The 20,180-nt window shown below is 41.3% G+C and overlaps 2 protein-coding genes across 3 annotated transcripts; both read left to right on the plus strand.

The window, feature by feature from the left end:
- The first annotated feature begins 370 nt into the window (after positions 1 to 370).
- On the plus strand, positions 371 to 10,204 carry mysm1 (Myb-like, SWIRM and MPN domains 1). Of its 2 annotated transcripts, XM_085152573.1 has the most exons (20): positions 371 to 1,591; positions 1,766 to 1,838; positions 1,914 to 1,984; positions 2,352 to 2,426; positions 2,518 to 2,602; positions 4,523 to 4,621; positions 4,821 to 5,343; positions 5,423 to 5,657; positions 5,734 to 5,864; positions 5,946 to 6,049; positions 6,142 to 6,219; positions 6,308 to 6,390; positions 6,482 to 6,536; positions 7,520 to 7,570; positions 7,664 to 7,738; positions 7,838 to 8,026; positions 8,130 to 8,262; positions 8,474 to 8,579; positions 8,710 to 8,767; positions 8,882 to 10,204. In XM_085152573.1, exons 1-20 carry the CDS (start codon positions 1,536 to 1,538, stop codon positions 9,176 to 9,178), a joined length of 2,577 nt encoding a protein of 858 aa, XP_085008699.1. In that variant the 5' UTR covers positions 371 to 1,535; the 3' UTR covers positions 9,179 to 10,204. The 2 variants fall into 2 exon arrangements, with proteins under 2 accessions (XP_085008699.1, XP_085008700.1); XM_085152574.1 differs by lacking the exons at positions 371 to 1,591; positions 1,766 to 1,838; positions 1,914 to 1,984; positions 2,352 to 2,426; positions 2,518 to 2,602 and adding an exon at positions 2,670 to 2,725.
- A 71-nt stretch (positions 10,205 to 10,275) lies between these two features.
- oma1 (OMA1 zinc metallopeptidase) lies at positions 10,276 to 19,477 on the plus strand. Its single transcript, XM_085152591.1, is given in 9 exon segments — positions 10,276 to 11,060; positions 12,821 to 13,049; positions 13,235 to 13,408; positions 13,514 to 13,621; positions 15,023 to 15,151; positions 15,295 to 15,369; positions 15,889 to 16,038; positions 17,987 to 18,090; positions 18,092 to 19,477. Coding segments are annotated over 9 exon segments (1,539 nt in total). The 5' UTR covers positions 10,276 to 10,722; the 3' UTR covers positions 18,324 to 19,477.
- The last annotated feature ends 703 nt before the right edge of the window (positions 19,478 to 20,180 follow it).

Here is a 20,180-nt window from a genome sequence, read left to right on the forward strand (position 1 = left end):
TTTTGTTTCTTTTTGTCTTTCATTTGGAGTTGTTTTGTGTCAGATTTTAGCAAAATTGCTATTTCACTTCTGTTGTCCCTAGGCAGGAAACGTTTAATAAAGAAAAGTAGTGATAGCAGTATACAGATTTGGGTATGCACATACTTCATTCATAGAATCCCATCCTCAGAGTCTCAAAAGTAATCGGACAGTTGGCTTAAAAATTAATAGCCATGTGACACCTGTTGTTTTGTTCATTTATGATGAAATGAATATCAGGAGCGACCACATCAATGATCTGGTGCGTTCTTAAAAAGAATGAATACGCTGTCCAAGAAAAACCCTTCACAATATCTAACCAAATCAGTAACACCCTCAAACAGAACGGCATATCCTCAAAATCTACAATTAAAAGATGCTTTCATAAATGCAAATACAAAGGTTTTATAAAAAGGTGTAAACCACTGGTTACTGAGCAAAATGTGGCGAAGGTAAGGAACACCACATGACACAAAGGATACTGCATTATAGTATATAGTATAGTAGCACGGGGCTATGCTCTCTCCTTAGATTCAGCAAAAAATATGCAAAACCAATCAGACAGAGCTTTATAGTGCTAATGGATAATAACGCAATACAGTCTCATGGCAAAGAAATGGCATAGTCCAAGTCAGTGAAGATCCATGAAGAAGTAAAAACTAAAGGTGGTTGTGGTAAAAGTCTAGCAGAGTATCTCAAGGGAAGGGAAAAAGAATTCGGTCATATCAAAATGCTGTAGATATCATCAAATGTGGATATTCTGTATCCGAAAGGATTCTCAACCTCTGGAAGACAATGAATGTAAGTTTTAAAAGGAATCCTCATATTTAAAGCTGTTTGTTTCTTCAATGACTTTGAACCCTCCCCGGGCTTTTATGCCTACTCATTCCTATGAGTTTCTAGGGAATCACTATCCATCTTTATTATGTTGGGGGAAGAAATATATCAATAAAATATATAATATCACATATGTCATAGCAGTATATGTTTAAATTTGATGAATTAGAAGTGTAATACAACTGAACATTAAAGTGTGCATCTTATGCTCATCATTATTTATTTACTTATTTATCTTGCGGTGGGCATCACAATGATTCGCGGTCTAAAATGAACCATTTTTACAGCTTCCCTTTAAGGCTGACTTGCTGCCGCTATTAAACAGAAGGTTTAAGGGTGGGTAGTTGAGGCTGTTGTGTTCATGATATCCTGTAATATGTCTCTTTGACATCATATAGATCCAAGAGAAAAATAAGAGCAATTAGAGAACTCTGAAGCCTGAACTTTAGGATAACAAGGTTTTTTTTTTTTTAATAAGCGTCCAATATAAATAATAATTTTTAAAAAAGCATAATAAACCCACTTTAAGGTGAATTTAAACCAGAAGGTGGCAGTAAAGCAACTTTAAACGTATTAAACGACATCCAGCCACAGGGTGTCGCTGTGAGTCACAGTGGCCTCTGTTCTCCTCCAGCGCGCCTTCTCTGTTTTCCCTCTGCTGTTTACGTTTATCGAGTAACATGGAGGACGAGGTGGATGTTGACATCGAAGGAGATGACTTTGATAACAATATTGGGTAATGACGCCTGTTTATTTGGATTAATTGATGGCTGTGCTGTTTGGTGGGCTTCTGTGCTGTGGTTTACGCGAGTTAGCGGTGACCCGGATGTTGGCGCAGGATAACAGCAGCCGGGATTAGCTCTGGAGGCTTCTGCTCTGCTGATCACAGCTTCTTTCCTCGCTGTTTTAGGGAGATGGACGGAGGAGGTTTGGTGCAGGAGCAGTTCATGCAGCCTACAGGGAAGAGCAGCGCCTGGATACTGGTATAACTTCGTCAAGCTCAGTTGTTTTTCTGGCTGTGGGTGCTCGTGTTGACTCTCCGTCTCTCCTTTGTACAGCCCTGGGAGCTGGACAGCTCCATCAGCCCGGAGAACAGAGAGGTGATAGAGAGGATGTTGCTAGAGGAACAGTATCCTTTTACCGCCCTTAAACGCACTGCATAGTGATGCATTGAGGTTAACTACAGGAATAACAGGACGTAGCTGGGAGTGCTTCGGATTACCTAATAACTGCCCCATGCTGTGGCTAATGTAAACATACGGACAGATGACAAATTAAAAGAAAAAAGTGTAACGCTTGACCTTACAGTAAATGGAGTTATAGTGAGGGAATATATTATTTTATGTTCACTTGTCCTGTTAGTGCAGGAGTAACCCAAAACATCTCAAAATAGTTTCAACCAGTAGCTGAAGCTCCTTATATTGTGTTGGTTACATAGTTTAAATACTAATTTTGTTGCTGCTTATGAAATCAGTTGTCCTCAACTATAATTGAAGATATTACCTGACAGGTAAGGAGATTCCCGACCACATTTGGCACAGTGATCCTCACAAAAAAACCAAAGTGAAAAAGTGAGTAATTTCTTCCATCACCTTGATGATGAGCGCAGTACAGTGATTCCTCATTTCCTTGGTATTCTTGAACTTATCTGTGTGTGGACAGGTCTCCGGCCAAGAACATAGCTTCGTCTGCTGGTTCATCCTCTCGATGGTCCCAACAGGAGAAAGAACTGTTTGAGGAAGGCCTGGTATGCTTACACCGCAAGTTAACTTTTGTGTCTGAAATGTAATTTCTGCTTGGAAAGGTCAGCCTTTAATGGATTTAATAATTGTGTGTATTGTCCAAGTTGTCGAGGTGTGTTGTTCTCAGTGTTGGGACTAACGCGTTATTAAGTAACGCGTTACAGTAACTACGTTATTATTGTGGTAACGAGCACGGTAACTAGTTATTATGCCAAAATCAGGAACGCGTTAGTCGTTACTGGGATTTAGATACGGTCGTTACTCGTTACTTTGTGTGGTGGCTATCGCGGAGCTTCCACAGATTCTGTAACATTAGCAAGTGGTGGAGGCAGCAGGTGGATGAGGGAAAGGGGACGCAGAAGGAAAAGAGACCCGAGGCGGCCGCCGGTCCAAGTGTGAACTGAACTTCAGGTAAGAAGTTATGACCTGCAGTCTATCTGGGTCAGATATAAACCAAGTTTAGGTGGAGTTTATTTTCGTTATTCTGACTTTTTCCGTACTGCGTACTAGCTAGCATGACGGAGTTTCTATACAGCTGGGTGGGTGCTACGAAGTTAATGTTGTTGAACTTTATTTTGTTCATAAGTTATTAGAGTTGCCAACCGTCCCGTCTGGTATTCAGAGAAAATATTACGCGTTTCTTATTGAGGCGAAAAGGAACAGTTTGCCCCGTAATTCAGCTACATTGAAAAAGACACAAAGCTGGAGTTATTCTGTGTCTTTGCTGCACAGCTGCCTCTTCTTCTTTCATTCCCCTCCCTCTCCCGTTTCTACTTCAATCATGAAAACTGATCAATGATCAGCTGATCGGCTCTCGTGTTTGTTTATCGCCCACTTTGCGCCAGAAAGAGGAAACCAGCCGATGTCGCGCTAAACAACAGCAGCACGTTTAAGCTTGAGCAGCCGTTGTTAGAATTTATTTAATATTAATTTCTAGTATCAGCTGATGTTTGCTGGAGCCACAGCTGCAAAAAAGCTGCTGGTCATAATATCGGTTTGGTTATCTGGTGAGAGGGAAACATGAAGATGAAACCAGGAGATGTCCTTACTGAATCATCAGAGCTGAACAGGTGATGGAGAAACAGGTCTACCTTTTAGGTGACATGAATGAGTTGAAGGGAAGTTATGAACTGTTTCTGAGAGACAAATAACACCAGGATCCTTTTCTAAGTAGCTGACAGCTGGTAACTGTGCAGGGGCGGGTCTAGCAAGGGTTTGCCAGGGGGGCAGGTAGGGCATTAACAGGGAGAGGTGGGCACAAGGAAATACTTTTCTTTCTTATTCTCATTTAAAATGTCTGGCTTTTAAAAAATAATTATCTGAATCTTACAACAAACGATTGATAGATTGATGCATATATACCATCAAAACAGTGAACATCACTGTCACAACAGCGTTTGTTTTCATTCAAAGGCTTTATGATTTTTCCTATAATGGCGGGCCAGTCTCAAGTCAAAATGCCCGGGCCAATTTTCTGTCCCAGTCCAGCTCTGTATGCAGCTCATCTGCAGTCTGGTGTTGCCTACATCTTCCTATTCAGAAGGCAGAATTTCCGAGTTCTGAGTACAATCAAAGCACCACGACTGCAGTTTTTGTGTTGGATGTAAAAGGCGCACATGACGCTGTGACGTAGGCTAGAATCATGGCATTCTCTCGTGGAAATATGCACATTATCTTTTCCTTTCTATTGGTAGGTGGCACAGTGCACTTGTGGCAAGTAAGCAAGCTAGAAGACTGGCAAAGTTATGGAAGCAACACATTAACAAGAGAATTCTGAGTAAAACCAAAGTTACTTTCCCTAGTAACTAGTTACTTTGAAAGTAACGAGTAACTTGAAGTAACTGAGTTACTTTTGATAGAAGTAACTAGTAATGTAACTAAGTTACTATTTTAAAGTAACTTACCCAACACTGGTTGTTCTACAGGCTCGGTTTGGTCGAAGGTGGACTAAGATTGCTAAGCTTATGGAAAGCCGTACCGTTCTTCAGGTTAAGAGTTACGCCAGGCAGTATTTTAAACATAAGGTAAGACATTCCACCTGGATTATACTAACAGCACAAGACAGGTTTCTGTTATGTAAGATTAGTTGTAGTCATCTGCAGATATAAACCTGCAATTTAGTCAAACTACATACGCTCTATGCAACCAGAAGGAATCCTTAGCAATGGTATGTTGGAAAATAAAAATCAAGAATAAACAAACTTTTGTGTACACATTTTTCAGGCAAAATCAGATCCTGGTCCCGCGGCTCCCTCTGTAGCTCCCATAATACACCTACAACCTCCTCAGCCCACCTCCAGTCAAGTGTCTACTCTTGCCAACGCTGTCCGCATAGAGAAGCTTTCTGACGATGAGGATGAGGATGTAGACATCACTGACGACTTGAGTGATGACGAAGAAGGCAATAAACCACAGGCAGTCCTCAGCAGTGATTTCTGTGGGCCTGAGGAGAAAACAGATTCTGGGAGTCAAAGCCCCACAGAAGAACATGTAAGTCTGAGTGGGGTAGAGAGCATCCATGAGACAAAGGAGAAACCCAGCCACAGCTCTCTTTCTCCGCAAAGTCTTCAATCCTCATCTTTCCCTGGTTGCTCAGAAGATCCTGGAGTAACAGAGCGAGATGAGAAGGTCAACAAGACAGCATCGGTATTTCCACAAAGCTGTCAGACACCGCATCACGCAGACTCAAAGCATTTGTTCTCAGCAGGCATTGCTCAACTGGAAGAAGCTTACAGTGATGGAATGGGTACTTCACACTTACTGTGCTTTGTGTATTTACCTCACTGTCATAGGAAAAATTAATGACACACATTATGATGTCCTAGATTCTTCAGACAAGATTGAGAAGAATCTAAATGATAGACCATACAATGACCAGGAGGAGGAGGAGAATGAAGATGATGAAGAGGAGGAGCTGAAGGCCCCTGAACAAGAAATAGAGATGGACACAGAGACCATCACCGAGGATGAGAAGCAGGCTATCCCAGAGTTCTTTGAGGGGCGACCATCAAAAACCCCTGAAAGATATCTGAAGATTAGAAACTATATCCTGGATCAATGGTAAACTAAGTTTACATGTTCGATTTGTTTACACAACTTTGCACAGAAAGTGGTTATTACTATTTTTGTCCACTAGGCTGAAGAGCAAGCCCAAGTACTTAAACAAGACATCGGTCCGCCCTGGTCTAAAGAACTGTGGAGATGTCAACTGCATTGGGAGAATACACACCTATCTGGAACTCGTTGGAGCAATCAACTTCAACTGCGGTAAGTCTGTGTCTCTGAGTATTCTGATTTGTGAATTTTTATCTTCTTTTTGATGTTAAAGCTCTGACTTCCTTTTTGTAGAGCAAGCTGTGTACAATCGTCCAAAGGTGATGGACCGCTCCAAGCATAAGGAAGGCAAAGATGTACTGGAGGCCTATCAGCTCGCCCAGAGGCTGCAGAGCATGGTCGGTACCCATAAAGCAATAGACTCTGACACTGGAAGCATTTAAATTTTAAGCATGCCAGAACTTGACTTGTAACTTCTGACTGGTTGTAGCGAACCAGGAAGCGGCGTGTGCGGGACATTTGGGGGAACTGGTGTGATGCTAAAGACTTGGAGGGACAGACGTATGAGGTATGGACGCTGCACAACAACTTTTAATCAAATTACGATTTACATTCTTACTAATATGTTTGCTGATTCTGCGTTTTTTCTTTATCAGCATCTGAGTGCAGAAGAATTAGCTCTGCGGAGAGAGGAGATGAAGAAGCAGCCTAAACCTTACAAGATGTCCAGATACCGAGGGTGAGCACAGTGGACTGATGCAAAATGTACCAAATTATAAGCACAAGGAGGTTTATGATGTGGATGTTTATAATGCCACTCTATCCACCAGCTCTTTTGACCCCTTCCAGCTGATTCCCTGCAGATCTTTTGAAGAGGATATAAAGGTCAGTGATCATTCTTATCAAGATTTTTCACCGATACACTGACTAACCACACCACTTTAAAAAAAAAAAAAAAACGGAAAAATCATGGATGTGTCTGTAATTGGCGGGGCCTCCATTGATCAGGCTTGTTCTGTTGCATCTTCCAGATACAGAATGGATACTAGACTATTTGTTTCTTGAGAAATTCTTCAGGAGATTTTTTCAGGCTCAAGAGTTGGGAGTTCGCTTTGTAATCGGAAGGTTGCCGGTTCGAGCCCCGGCTCAGACAGTCTCAGTCGTTATGTCCTTGGGCAAGACACTTCACCTACCGCCTACTGGTGTTGGCCAGAAGGGCCGATGGCGCGATATGGCAGCCTCGCTTCTGTCAGTCTGCCCCAGGGCAGCTGTGGCTACAACTGTAGCTGCCTCCACCAGTGTGTGAATGTGTGTGTGAATGGGTGGATGACTGGGTGTGTAAAGCGCTTTGGGGTCCCTAGACGGGACTAGTTAAAGCGCTATACAAATACAGGCCATTTACCATTTACCATTCAGTGTAATTAGTCCAACTGGGTAGACTAATGAGGGAGAGCCATTTTCATGGGGATGGGGAATGCTTAATCTGCAGTTAATGGGTGGTACATGTCAAAATTACATCCACATGAATATCACCACAGGACTTCTAATGGTGCCTTTGCTCCAATTGAAAGCACACATCCCAGGTTAGGTGGACAAAGCTAAATTCAGTGTGATGTCAGTGTGTCTGTTGTTGGCCCTGTGAGGGACTGGCAGACTCTCCAGGGTGCTCATTGCCTCTTGCCCTATGTCAGCTGTAATATACTTCAGCCCAGCCTATGTTGGATAAGGAGTAGGTGACTGGATTATTAGATATACCTTATATCTAATAAGATTATGTTTTCTTCATTTTTTTGTTGCATAAACTAAGAGGATCCTTTCTCCAAAGTAGTCATCAATTATTCTAAGCTGTTCTTTACTGATCACCCTAGGAACCATTCCAGGTTATAGTCTGTGCTGAGACTCTTCTCATCATGGATATGGTATGTTATACACACAGTCACAAGCTGATTAGTTTTTTTCATATATGTACAACAGATTTTACCTATATTGACAGATAACTTTTCTGTAATCAGCATGCACATGTGTCAAGGGGGGAAGTCATTGGTCTGCTAGGTGGAACTTTTAATGAAGAGGCAAAAGTATTGAAGGTAGGTCAAGAAGTCTGAACCAATGTGACAAACAGGATAAAACTCTAATCACATTATATTCAGAAAACTCTATTTTGTGATTAATAAATCTGTGTTTAGATCTGTGCAGCAGAGCCATGTAACAGTGTGAGCACAGGTCTGCAGTGTGAGATGGATCCAGTGTCTCAGACACAGGCCTGTGATGTGCTGTCATCCCTGGGATTCAGTGTAGTGGGCTGGTACCACTCGCATCCCTCCTTCCACCCTAACCCTTCACTGCGAGACATAAACACGCAGCACCAATTCCAGGTAAAACTGACTGAATGAAATAAGTTTGCACATGAGTTACTTGTGAACTTCTGGTTTTATTTTCACTTCTGGTATTATTATTTATTTATTTTTAATCTTTCAGAGTTATTTTTCACGTGGTGGAGCCCCGTTTATTGGGATGATAGTGAGCCCATATGACCCAGCTAATGCCTCCCCCCACTCCCAGACTACCTGCCTATTGGTAAAAGAGAACCAGGAGCCTTCAGACCCCCAGAGTAAGTCTAACACACACACACACACACACACACACACACACACACACACACACACACACACACACACACACACACATACATGACTCAAACTTCAAAACAGTTAAGATCAAGAGGCTTTGAAATCAAGCTGACAATGTAGGTCAGTGATTTTGTGTACGCAGTAACACACTTTATCCTCTGGCTCAGTCTCTCAGCCTCTGTTCCTCCCCAGAGCTGCCGTACAGATTCGACTTCCTGTCATCACAAGACATCCCCGACTGGGAGCAGACGATGAGGAGGGCTCAGTGGATCATCCACAAATATTCTCAAGCACCAGGGTGAGTGAGACACAAGACTGTATTGTCTAATCTTGAACTGGTGCCCTAAAGTTGATCCTAAATTTTATTGAAATTTTTTTGGGTGGTGTGTCTAAGCATTTTATGTTTCATTTTTGCCGTGGCTGGTCAGGAGTGTGCAGATGGACAGACTATTCCGGAGAGACTCCCATCTCACATGTTTGGAGAAGGTCAGTTCGACCATCAGTCCTCCCAGTTTGCAAATTTCAGTGATTCTATGGAGTGACTTTGAGCCACTTTTACAGTTTTAATGTGTGACTAACTACACGACCTTCATCATGTAGATGCTGGCATCACTGGCGAGGTACTTGGAACCCCTCCCAGATGAGGTGGGAGACTCCTTTCTCACCCAGATCCAGGCCCTTTTCAAATCTGACTTTATTTCCAAGCAGCAGTTTCCTGATTCTGAAGAAGGGGAACCTTTAAATATCTCATCCAAACTGGTGGACTCGGGCGAACTAACTTTTGATCAGCCGATCAGCCCAGAGGAAGAGAAGGACCAAGAAGAATCTGAGACTACTGGCAGCACCGTGTTGCATTTAGGCTCTGTATTGTCGACCGAACATGACTATTTACTGTGAATAACCATACAGCAGCATACTTAATAGTGAATGACACCTTTTGTGAATACATTGTGGCATTCATTACTGGGTGTGTGTGAGATAGAGTTTTTGCCAGTGAAATTATCATGAACGTTTTTTCTCAGTTTAACAGGTTTCTTTTTGACATCAAAATAAAAATCTATTTTTATATTTCAGGTCTTTTTTATGAGTGTTCAGTGCAACACATGAATATATATTTTAATGATTTATGTTTAAAGTTTTGTCATTTACTCCTCACTAAAGTTTTCTGTCCAAGGGGACAGTACTATGATTTTAGAACATGTGGTGGCCAAGACATTCAAAGGGGCTCTTGATAAATCAGAAAATCAGACATCCGTACTACTGCATGCCCGATTTTCTGATTTATCAAGGTTAACTGGTGATTCTAAACTAGTTGTATGTGTATGATGGACTGTCCAGGGTGTACACTGGCTCTCATGCTATGGCAGCTGGGATAGGATGTAGCCCCCACCTGTGACTCTAAGTTGGATTAGCAGAAGAAAATGGATGGATAGTTACACTAAAGTGAAAAAATACCCTTAAGTGAAAAACCTGCATTCCAGTTCCCATTTATGTTAAAATTAGGATCAAAATAAACTGAAAATACCAAAAGTGAAAGTGCTCATGATGCCAAAGTAATCCCATGAAACAATCTAACATTGATCATTGATCAATCAGTGGTTTATTTCACTTTAATGTTGAAGCCGGAGCTAATGTTAAAAATACTTTATATACACAACTGGTTAACATAATCAGCGGTTTTCACACACTTGTGTTCATGTCTGAAGTTTGGCAGTTATTGAGATTGTTAGTTATGGCATTAATCTGGCACACGATTTGGGAACCTCTACAATAAAATAGGATAATTTATTAGTTGATGTGTGTTATTTTAACTGCAAAAAAAAGTTAAATAATAAAACATGAAAATAAATGTGCTTGAGTACAAAGTAGAATATTTGCCTCCAAACTATGGTGGATTAAAAGCAGTAGCCTGGGTATGATTTTTTTTTAAAAAGGACACACACTTAACATGTAAATATATTCAGTTAACTTCCAGCTCTATAATACGCTTATAACGTTTAGCTCGTTTATAATATAACTTTGAGCTGTGTGTGCGGAACGTTCGTAACGGGGCTGTTTCTAGGTGGAATCATTTGGGAGGAGCGCGCGTTCCAGAAACTACAATTAACGCTAGTTTGTAATTTTAAATCGCGTCCTTTCGGCTCACCGGGCATTAATGTGTTTCAGCTCAGCGTGTAATGGTGTTAAAAACCAACTTTTGGACTGGTGAAGGCATTTCAGAGTTCCGCGGCTTCCCCCCTCCCATAACCAAGTTTACGTGTACGTAGCGTTCACTTCTAGCGATGACATTGACAGCTGAGAGCAGCTCCCCAGGTGTCACTACCGGATTTATTTTGACCTTTAGGATGAGATAACCGCGTTGCGTTGACTGTTTTTGGTCAGTCCTCGTATAAATTTAAAAAAAAATTGTAGCATTAAAAAAAAATAAATTAAATTAAAACATGGCTCTACTTTGCGGAAGTCTTTTCAGGAGCAGTCACTTCAGTTTGCTTTCGTCGCATCTTATCGGGAACCTCCGGGTATGCAGACGAGCTGTTTACCCTCAGAGCAGTTGGCGAAATACCATAAGCACATCTGTACGCTTGAGAGCTTCTTTGACTGGACGGACAACGAGTTATCAGATTTACTCCAAAGCCACTGCTCCTCTTCCCTGCGGTCCTGTCCTGACCCCATGTGGACACTACTTCCACACTTCTGCCCGCCTGAGGGCCCTGCCTGCTCCCCTCATATGGATGATAATCAAACCTCTGCAAAAGATTATGGCTATAATACTGGGCAGGTAGGAAACACATAGTGTTTGCAGGAAGGTCCACAAGCTTTTGGATAGACACAGTTTTTGTAGTTTGTGCTTTGAACACCACCACAGTGGATTGTAAAAATTGAAGAGTTCAAATACAGTCTTTGAGCTTTTATTAAGGGGTTTCAGAAAAGAATTGCAATAAATATTTAGAAATTACAGGCATTTTTATACATGGCCCCCTCTTCTGAATAATAATTTTACACAGTACCAATTATTTTGTTATGTAGCTCCTTGTCCAATTTGGGGACAAGGAGGCAGGCCAATACACCACAGACTTTTTCATCACCAAGTAATCTCCAATGAACCTTACCCCACTAACTGCATGTCTTTAGACTGGGGTTAGGAGCTGGAGTACAGAGAGAAAGACCCAAGTCATATGGTGGCTTCAAACCCAGGAGCTTCTTGCTGTAAGGCAGTAGTGCTAACCACTGTGCTACCATGCTGGCTGATTGTGATGCTCCTTGGCTGTAGTCTCAGATAAAAAGCTGGCAGAATATTGTGAATCCAATGAAGCTTGGATGAAAATCTTCTTTGGCTGAGAGTAAAGCCCTCTAGACCCCAGACTTGCTAGTTCTATCTGTGGCCACATCATCAGTAAACTCTAATTAGTAATTTTTTGGCAGCTATACCTGCCGTGCCATAACATTGCCTCCACGATGTTTGACAGATCTCTGTAACCAGTGGTCTACACCTTTTTGAAAATCAGCTGTATTTCCACTTTTGAATGCATCTTTTAATTTTACACTTTAATGTCATCTACCTATTTTTGTGCTTCTGACAATAAGGATAAAATTGGATAAAATTGGCTGTAAACAGCTAATGGAAGACTTTTGTTAAACAACTTGAATTAAAGTTGAAAGTTTGCACTTCAAACATACCTTAAATTTTTAAATAATATTAAGTAAAGTGAGGTGGTGTACAGGGGCAAAATCACAACCAATGTGTCCCCCTCTAAAAAGTATAGACTGGAGTGGTTAATCAGTATAAATACGACACTATAGTCTATAATGGTCTGCAAATTCAAATAGATGTAACATTTTAAATATGGAATGTAAATAAAAAGCAAGAATTTAATAAGGTGTGTCAATAGAAAAGCTCTTAATACAGATGATAAATTGAGCATCCTTTTTGCTTTAAGGCATAACATCATTTAACAACACTTAATGTTTAATTAAATAATGAACACGCTCCTAATTGTTTTATCAACTGTTTTAATTATTGGATTTAAATAAGTACAAATAAATTACTGTCTAAATTGTTTCCATGCTTTATGTTTTAATTAACTGGTACAAATTAATCCATGAAACCGAGTGACTGTGATGGTATCATTTAGCAGACATGGCATGTGAGGTTTCAGTATTTATTTAGTCTTATTTTGTCTCCCCCTCCCTGCCTCCAACAGAATAGAGAGCAGGCATTTTTTTGGCCTTTGAGCAGTATTACAAAATTTACCTGCCGAATTTATGTATGTTTTGGCACTTTATTTGAGGTTAGGCTTCTCTGGAAAGCCTAACCTCAGAGGTTATTGTTATTGTTAGAGGTTATTGTTCTGCATTATTATCTTACATTATTATGGGAAACTTTGGTTGCTAATCTTTCATCAGGCTTTTTCTCCGAGCATTTTTTTAAACATGCTTTAGATCATTAATTTAGTTCTAATTGTTGGAATAAGGTGTTAAATGTACTGCCTGAGCTACATAAGGATTTACAGCAGAACTAAAGCCCCTCTTTTTGAACAGGAGCATAAGGAAGTGGTGGGTGGCCTTACCAGACAAACGGCAGCAGCTGGTGCGCAAATATGCATGGCAGAAGCGTTGGCATCTAGCAGGGGGTGCAGGTGTTGCTATTATGATTGTAGCCCTCTTCCTCCTAACGCACCTTGACGAGTCCCCGCTGACAGGACGGACCCGCCTTCTTGTGTTCAGTAAAGAGAACTACATGGAGATGGCAGCTTTGACTTCAGATGCGGTGAGAGACGTTGTGTTGCATGTGACATTGTGAGAAAATCACAAATATCCATTCTACAAACATTTCTAAGAAGATTTATTGAGTCAACAAGTAAGAAGGTGAATAGTTAAATGGAACAAGATGGAAAAAATGTCATTTTTAATGAAATTCTTCCTTAAATATTTGTTGTCATTTCTGTGTTTCAGTACATGGAGGAGTATGCAGAGCTGCTTGTTCCAGTCACTGACCCTCGTCACCAGGTGGTGAAGGGGGTGGTGCAGCACCTGGCACAAAGGAACAAGGACATCCCTGAAGTGAATGACATCAGCTGGACTGTCCATGTGGTGCAAAGTCCCAGCGTTAATGCCTTTGTACTACCGGTAAGTAAAGACAAGCTGAACACTAAAAATTTTACTATTATAAGGTGCAATCTAGTGTTTACACACCTACAAAGATTAAAAAGTTATTTCCCATTCTTTGTGTAGAATGGAAATGTCTTCATTTTTACTGGAATGCTGGAAGCCATTGCAGATGTTCACCAGCTCACTATTATACTGGGACACGAGATGGCTCATGCCTTACTGGGACACGCTGTAAGTACATAACCACCCACGGACTGTTTGCTGTTATAGCATAGTTTATACTCCACATCATAAATTTACCTTAAGACTTGACCTTGAGAGTGAATAGGTTTATTTTTTACAGATAATACAGGGTTTCTCTGGATCATTAAAAAGTCTTAAACTCTGAAATTGAATTCAAGAAAAAGACCTTAAAATATTTCATGTTTCCCCAATATCTGGTGAAGGTATTAAATTTGGAAATGGTTTGTTTAAGCCTGGTATGTGTGGGAAAGAATATAACGTGAAGTACTGGGTTGTATGGATTGTTGCATTGTTGAAAATGGCTTGTGTATAAAAGCCTAAAAATAGTGCATAATTTTGACATTATTGGATCTTAATTTTTATTTCTTGAAGTCCTAAATGGACCTTAAAAAGCATTTATTTTGATTGTTAAAATGATTTTGGAACTATTTCTTATAAGTGGGGTTATACAATAGGCAAAAAATTACGCCTGCCACTGGTATTATTAACAGAAACAAATTCCTTGATTGTATGTTTTCTCTCATGCATTGAGTGCATACTCTTCTGTAGCAGACAAGCACTCAGTTGAGTGCAGCAAACCTCGCACCTGTTTAGTTTCTGAGGCTGAAGTGCTGCAGTGCACAAAGACCTGTGCAGTATGCTGACATCTAATAGGCTTAGCTGATCAGCAGCAGATGTTGCAGTGAATGAGTCACTGAAAACACTTAAAGTGCAAATATTGCTCAAGAACAAACTTTAGTCATTTATTAGCCCTTGGCACAGTCTTGGAGGTTCCACACAGCACTGTAAAATATGCATGTGGACCCCCTACAGGTGCAGAATATACTGCATTATACACTGAGATCTCTTGACTATTCATCACTTCTGCTCTGTCTCGGAAGTATCATATCAGCTGAAGTGGCATCTGTTGCAGTCTTGTTGCATCAGCCGTTGATAAAAGAACTAATCCTGCCGGTGCTCTGATGACCAAAGTGACCTCAGGCACTGCTGTGCTTTATTAATTCTCCGCAGATGGCTGTCTTTTTTTCTCTCTCCAGCTTTAAAGCCCATTCCTCTTGTTCTAAAAAAGTGTCTAATGAAGTTGTGGGTATTTCAAGACTTTAAACGTCCTCGTAGGAAATGCTTGAAGGAGATTTTAATTAGATGAAGGGAATGAGCATCGATGGGCTTGGTATTACCCAGTAGGTGTGCTCTATTGGATTGGCTGTTAAAACCTCTAAATCTGTTACAGCGTAAATGTTCCACTAAAATAGATGGGAACAATCAATATGTTTCAGCAGCCTCAATCACCTCCCCAAAACTTTTTACCTCTATTTTTCTGTTCTTATATTTTTCTCTTTTATCGTCCTTCCTTCCTTTTCTTTTCCTTCGCCCTCACTGCCTCCACAGGCAGAACAGGCCAGTATGTCTCATGTCCTGGAGCTCCTGTCTGTTGTTCTCCTGATAGCCATCTGGGCCATGTGTCCTCACGACAGCCTGTCAATGCTGGGACACTGGGTACAGGGCAAGCTTAGAGAGGTGAGGAATTAATATTCATTATCTGAAAATATATATGAAGTATTAAAGTTACAGCAGTTTAAAAAATGACTGGAAGATAAAAATGTACAATAATCTTGTAGTTTTTACACACCTACACAGAAATCTGCTTTTTTCTTTTCTAGCTGCTGTTTCAACGCCCTTTCAGTCGGAAACTGGAGGCTGAGGCAGATCAAGTCGGATTGCAATTGGCTGCTAAGGTATCACTGTCACCAATTTGGTCACCATTTATCTGGCTCAAGCGGTGCCTTCTTTTGTGTTTTCACCTGTGTTTTGTCGTCGGTTGCATTCACTCTGATGATATTTTTAGGGTTAAAAACATGCAATCAAGCTAATGACTCGAGGAAAAGTGTTAAATCCAGCTTTTGGAGCTTGAGATTGAAAGTCAGGATTTCTCAGCCATTTTCAGTCTTTTTTTCCCCTCATGTTATGGATTTGCAATATCTACTCAATTGCTGGTGCAGGCATTTTTCAAGGTCAGTATTACTTTTGGAGTTAAAAATTAAGGACTAATTTTAAAATGTTTTTACTCTTTATAAGCTGTTCTTTATTTTAACCTCATTCAGTTTCCTCTAATGCTCCCCAATCATACAATCTGTCCACAGGACACTAGGGGGCACTGTTGTCAAAGGAAACTAAAGTGAAGATTTTTATCTCAGCACAAAACAGTGGGATGCCACTTCATGTGTGTGTTTCTGAGGTGTGTGTATTATTTACAGGCATGTGCCGATGTGCGAGCAGGACCTGTATTCTGGCAGCAGATGGAACTCAGAGACCAACTATTAGGAGAGCCGACCTTGCCTGAATGGCTGTCCACACACCCATCGCACAGGAACAGAGTGGCTCAGCTGGACCGTCTCATACCAGAGGTATAGACACACGCAGTATTTTTTCCTTAGATTGTTTCCCCCTAAACTATTGTGTCAGTTCTTAGTCATATGTTTGTCCCAACTTTGAAGTGAAGAAATCTGTGAGGCCTGTGTGGGGACACAGCCCTACTCCTTTCTGTTTTTCAGGAGAAACAGTGTAGCTTTAGGAGCTGTTGGAAAGATTCTTAATGGAACTAATGAAGCGTCTGGAGAGATATAAATCCACCTGCAGACATGGAGAGGAGGGCAGAAAGGAAGGAGAAACGTGGGGTTTTAGGAAGACAGCAAAAACATTTTGCTGTGCCAGGGCCTGGATGTCTGCTTAGCTGAATGTCTTGAAGGATTTGAGTTGAGTGCCTGAAAGAAAACAGCCCCACATTAGCAGCTCAGTGTTGGCAGTGTGACCAGCCAATCAATGGTATCTTAAGTCTATAAGGAAATCAACAACCAGTTAAGACAGCAGTTTCAGTCGAAACTGTCAGCATCCACAGTCCTCACAACTTTTTCTGTGCATGTAAGTGTTAGCAGAAAGGTGGATTAATAATCTATGTATTAGACATCAGTGAGGTTAACCTTGACTGTCATTTGGACTGTTGGAGCACTGTCAGATGCTCCAAGCACAAAGACGAACAGATGGGTAAACCACTAATTGTCCATCAGGTGCCTATGTCGTTGAATATGTGCATGTTCTGTGTATGTGCTCGTGCACCCGGTCGTATCCCTGTGAGGTAGATTGACCTCTAGCAGCAGTTGTTGTCGAGGCCAGGCTGTAGCCACAGGCAGTGAAGTGATGAAGACTGTTGTTTGGGGATTAATTGCCCTGCTTTGCGTGTGTGTGGTGCTGAGAAGACTCGGTTTCTGGTACCCCCAATGCTTAACTGTTCGATCCAGCATAGCAGCATGTATGAGTCAGTTAACAGCCGAGCTCAGTCTGGTGAAAGCGATGCATAATGTGATGTTTTTAACCTTGCAAAGGGTGACAGCCTCAAGCTACTTAACCCGACTCTTGTGGGGGCACTCCACCTCCACGAGCGCGCTCATCATCCTTAAGCACAGCACGTCAAGTCCACTGGTAACATGAGAGGGAGAGCCTGTTGAGTGGGAAGTACACGTATGTGCTCAGATTAATGACTTGGGATGTGCGTAGGTGTGTGAGACAGACGGAGAGAATATATTTATCGGCCGGGGTGTGATTGAAGTTTCCATTAGCTCCGTGACATACTGGAATATTTTTAACCATAACCATTTTAGCCAAGCTAGTTACATGGCTCTTTCATGCTAATGTTGGCCTACAATAGCTGCTTCCATGTCTTTTATTCAGAGACACTTTATAATTTTCTGTTTCTCTATAAAACCATAGAATGTATATAAAAGATGGACGTGGCTTCCAAGTCAGTGCAGAAGTGCATCAAAACTGCATTCTTTCAAATGGCCAGTAGTGGGCAGTACATTTGTTTGTGAAAAGAAGTCTATGAGGAAACGATGCTACTCCTCAGTAAACACTTTCCTCATGAGGTTTTGGTCTTAATTGCTAGTTTTAAGACTGATTTAGCATAGCACAAGGTTCGTTCAGTTAATTAAGATCCCATTAAGAGTAAAGTAAACATTAAAACAGGTATGCTTTAGGGCATAATTTAAAAGTCGCTCAAGTCAGATCCTCTGCTTGTCAGATTTGGAAAAACTAAGACAAAACTTTAGTCCAAAGGAGGCTTTAAAAAATGTGACTCTGCTGTAGCTTTTGAGCTTTTGACAAGCAGGAGGGCACATGACTGGTTGAAAGGTGTCAGATGGTAACTATAAATGTGACTTTGCATGAATTAAGTTTAATGTGCCTGCACGTAAGCTAGCATTTTAGTTTGTACATAGAGTTTTCACCAGCCCTGGTTAATCTTGTTTTGTTTTGCTTAAAGTGTTTGTGTGTCTGTCCTTTTGCTTGATATCTGTTCAGGCTCTGGAGCTGAGGGAAAGATGCGTCTGTCCTGCTCTGCCTGCTACTGATCCTCGTGATGTTTTCTCCAAGAGCGTCCGTGTGTTGCTGAAAAACACCAGGGAGTGAAGGGCCAGAGAGGGGAGACAAACCTGTGTTGACCCACAGCCCCACCTCAGTCCCCACAAGACTGCCTGCAGCATTCCTTGCCCAAACTGCACTTCCTTCTTCCCCAGATGCAGATCATTTAAGCAAAGGCCCGGTCCCAGCTGCAATTCCAGAGAGAGTTATGGCAGCCCGTGCCACTGCTACTGCTGCAGAGGAGGGATCCCAGGACGTATTGCAGAGCACCAGCTGACAGGGGTGTTAAATCATCACCAACTTCCTTGAATAAACTTGACTGACTATAGTGGAGTATGAACTGCAGCTAGCAACCTTTCTCTTATTGTCTATTAAATTGGGAAAAAAATGCACCTGAGTACGTAGGTGCTAAAAGGGTTAAATTCTCACCCACCATTGCAGAGACTGCAGATACCACCACAATCGAGGGTGGAGCTGGCGGTTGTTTTACAAAGGAAGTGACTGCGGGTCATTATATAAATCAGTAGAAAAGTGAGGTAAAAAGGCTGACGAAGATAAATCAAGAATTTTATCCATGCCTAATGACTACAAAGATACCACATTAATTAGATAACCTTGAATAGGAAAATACTGAATTAATTAGCTTCCATACATTGCCAGATTAATATGTGCATTATTCATTGACACACGGCAACAGACGAGAGTAAGCACTTACGTGTGCTTGTTGGAGGCAGCGTCCATGGCATCCAGAGGACATCTACATTCTCATTATGACTACTGCATTCTCATGCCACACGCACAGCACTTTATCTGTTTTCTAGCCCGGGGGACTTAATGGTGTAAATTTATGCTGGGTTGTTTGCGGGTTTTAAAACACAGCGCTCTGCACGGGAATGCCAATATCAGCCGTCAAGCTTTGAGAAATCTTTCATGGGATTTTGTAAAATCTTATTTAACAAGGCAAGTTGACTGAGAAAACATTCATATTTACAACAACAGCCTGCGGGAGCAGTCATACTGTGAAGAGGGGAGGGCAGTTATGGTTCAAATCTTGGTAATGTTTTATGTGCGTGTGTGCGCGCGCGCGCGGAGACGAAATGGTACACTTGGTTACACTGTGAAATCAAAAATGATACTACTATGTTTTTTTTGGGTGGGGAGGTAAATTATTTTATTTGTGTCACGCTTTTTAGGCACCGAACCTGAACTAACCTCCAAAAACAGAAGTTGGGAGTCTTACACCTGCTGTGGAGGCTTTCTCTCACAGGGTAAAACACAGGGTAGGTCTATATTAGGGTTGGTTTCTCCTTTAGAGTAAGTGGTCAGTCCATAACAAGCCAATGAAAAGCACATATTGGTTTTTGCACATTCATAACTCAGGTGATATGTATTCTGTTTGCAGGTGACTAGCGAATAAAATTCAAACTTGGATATCTCTTCTTTTTTCTCCTTTATTCTAAAATCTATAAATTGACATCGATCAAAGGGGCGCATACACCAAAACAAACAGAAATGTAATATGGATGTGCGTAAAATTCTCAGCCTGTGTGACATTACATAAGGGAACATCAAACGCCTCGCATCGTCACACCAACCAATTAGATTCTGGGGTGAAAGATGAGTTTCTTTTGAAGTGTTCATATGTGCGTGTGGCGGCAGCGGTTTACTTATTGATGCTTGGCTCCTGGGGAATATCCTTGCTGTCTGTTCACAGCTGATCAGAGAGATGTAAAGTTTTGAAATCTCATTGACCACATTATGCAAAGCCAGTTGTAATCAAACGAAAGCTACTAGAATATCCATCAGTCAGCCTCATCCCAGCTCTTTTGTAATGTCTGCCAACTGCTACAAGTTGTAGCTTCTTGAATACGAGTTCAATTTTGTGTAAATTATGTGTATTAAACAGCTTTGGAGTATGGGCCTTTTCACTATCTGCTGCTGAACACAAGTTGTCTCTTTTGGCAATTTTGACCTTTTTATGGACTTTTGGATACACAGGTCCCATTCATTATAATGTAGATAATCTATTTCAGGGTCATATTGTTGCATGCACACTATGGCAGCTGGATGCAGCTTCCTCCCCACTCGCAGAGAAATTGGAACATGAGCAGCAACAGATGACACACTCACACCC

The sequence above is a fragment of the Neolamprologus multifasciatus genome, chromosome 23 (genome assembly GCF_963576455.1).
Source record: "Neolamprologus multifasciatus chromosome 23, fNeoMul1.2, whole genome shotgun sequence".
Lineage (NCBI taxonomy): Eukaryota > Metazoa > Chordata > Actinopteri > Cichliformes > Cichlidae > Neolamprologus > Neolamprologus multifasciatus.

Excerpts from the sequence above, each read along its gene's own strand:
- mysm1 (XM_085152573.1), top strand. The coding sequence starts at position 1,536 with ATGGAGGACGAGGTGGATGTTGACATCGAAGGAGATGACTTTGATAAC. Across the intron at positions 6,220-6,307 it reads TGGAGGGACAGACGTATGAG|CATCTGAGTGCAGAAGAATT; the intron begins GTATGGACGCTG and ends TTTCTTTATCAG. Across the intron at positions 6,537-7,519 it reads CTTTTGAAGAGGATATAAAG|GAACCATTCCAGGTTATAGT; the intron begins GTCAGTGATCAT and ends TGATCACCCTAG.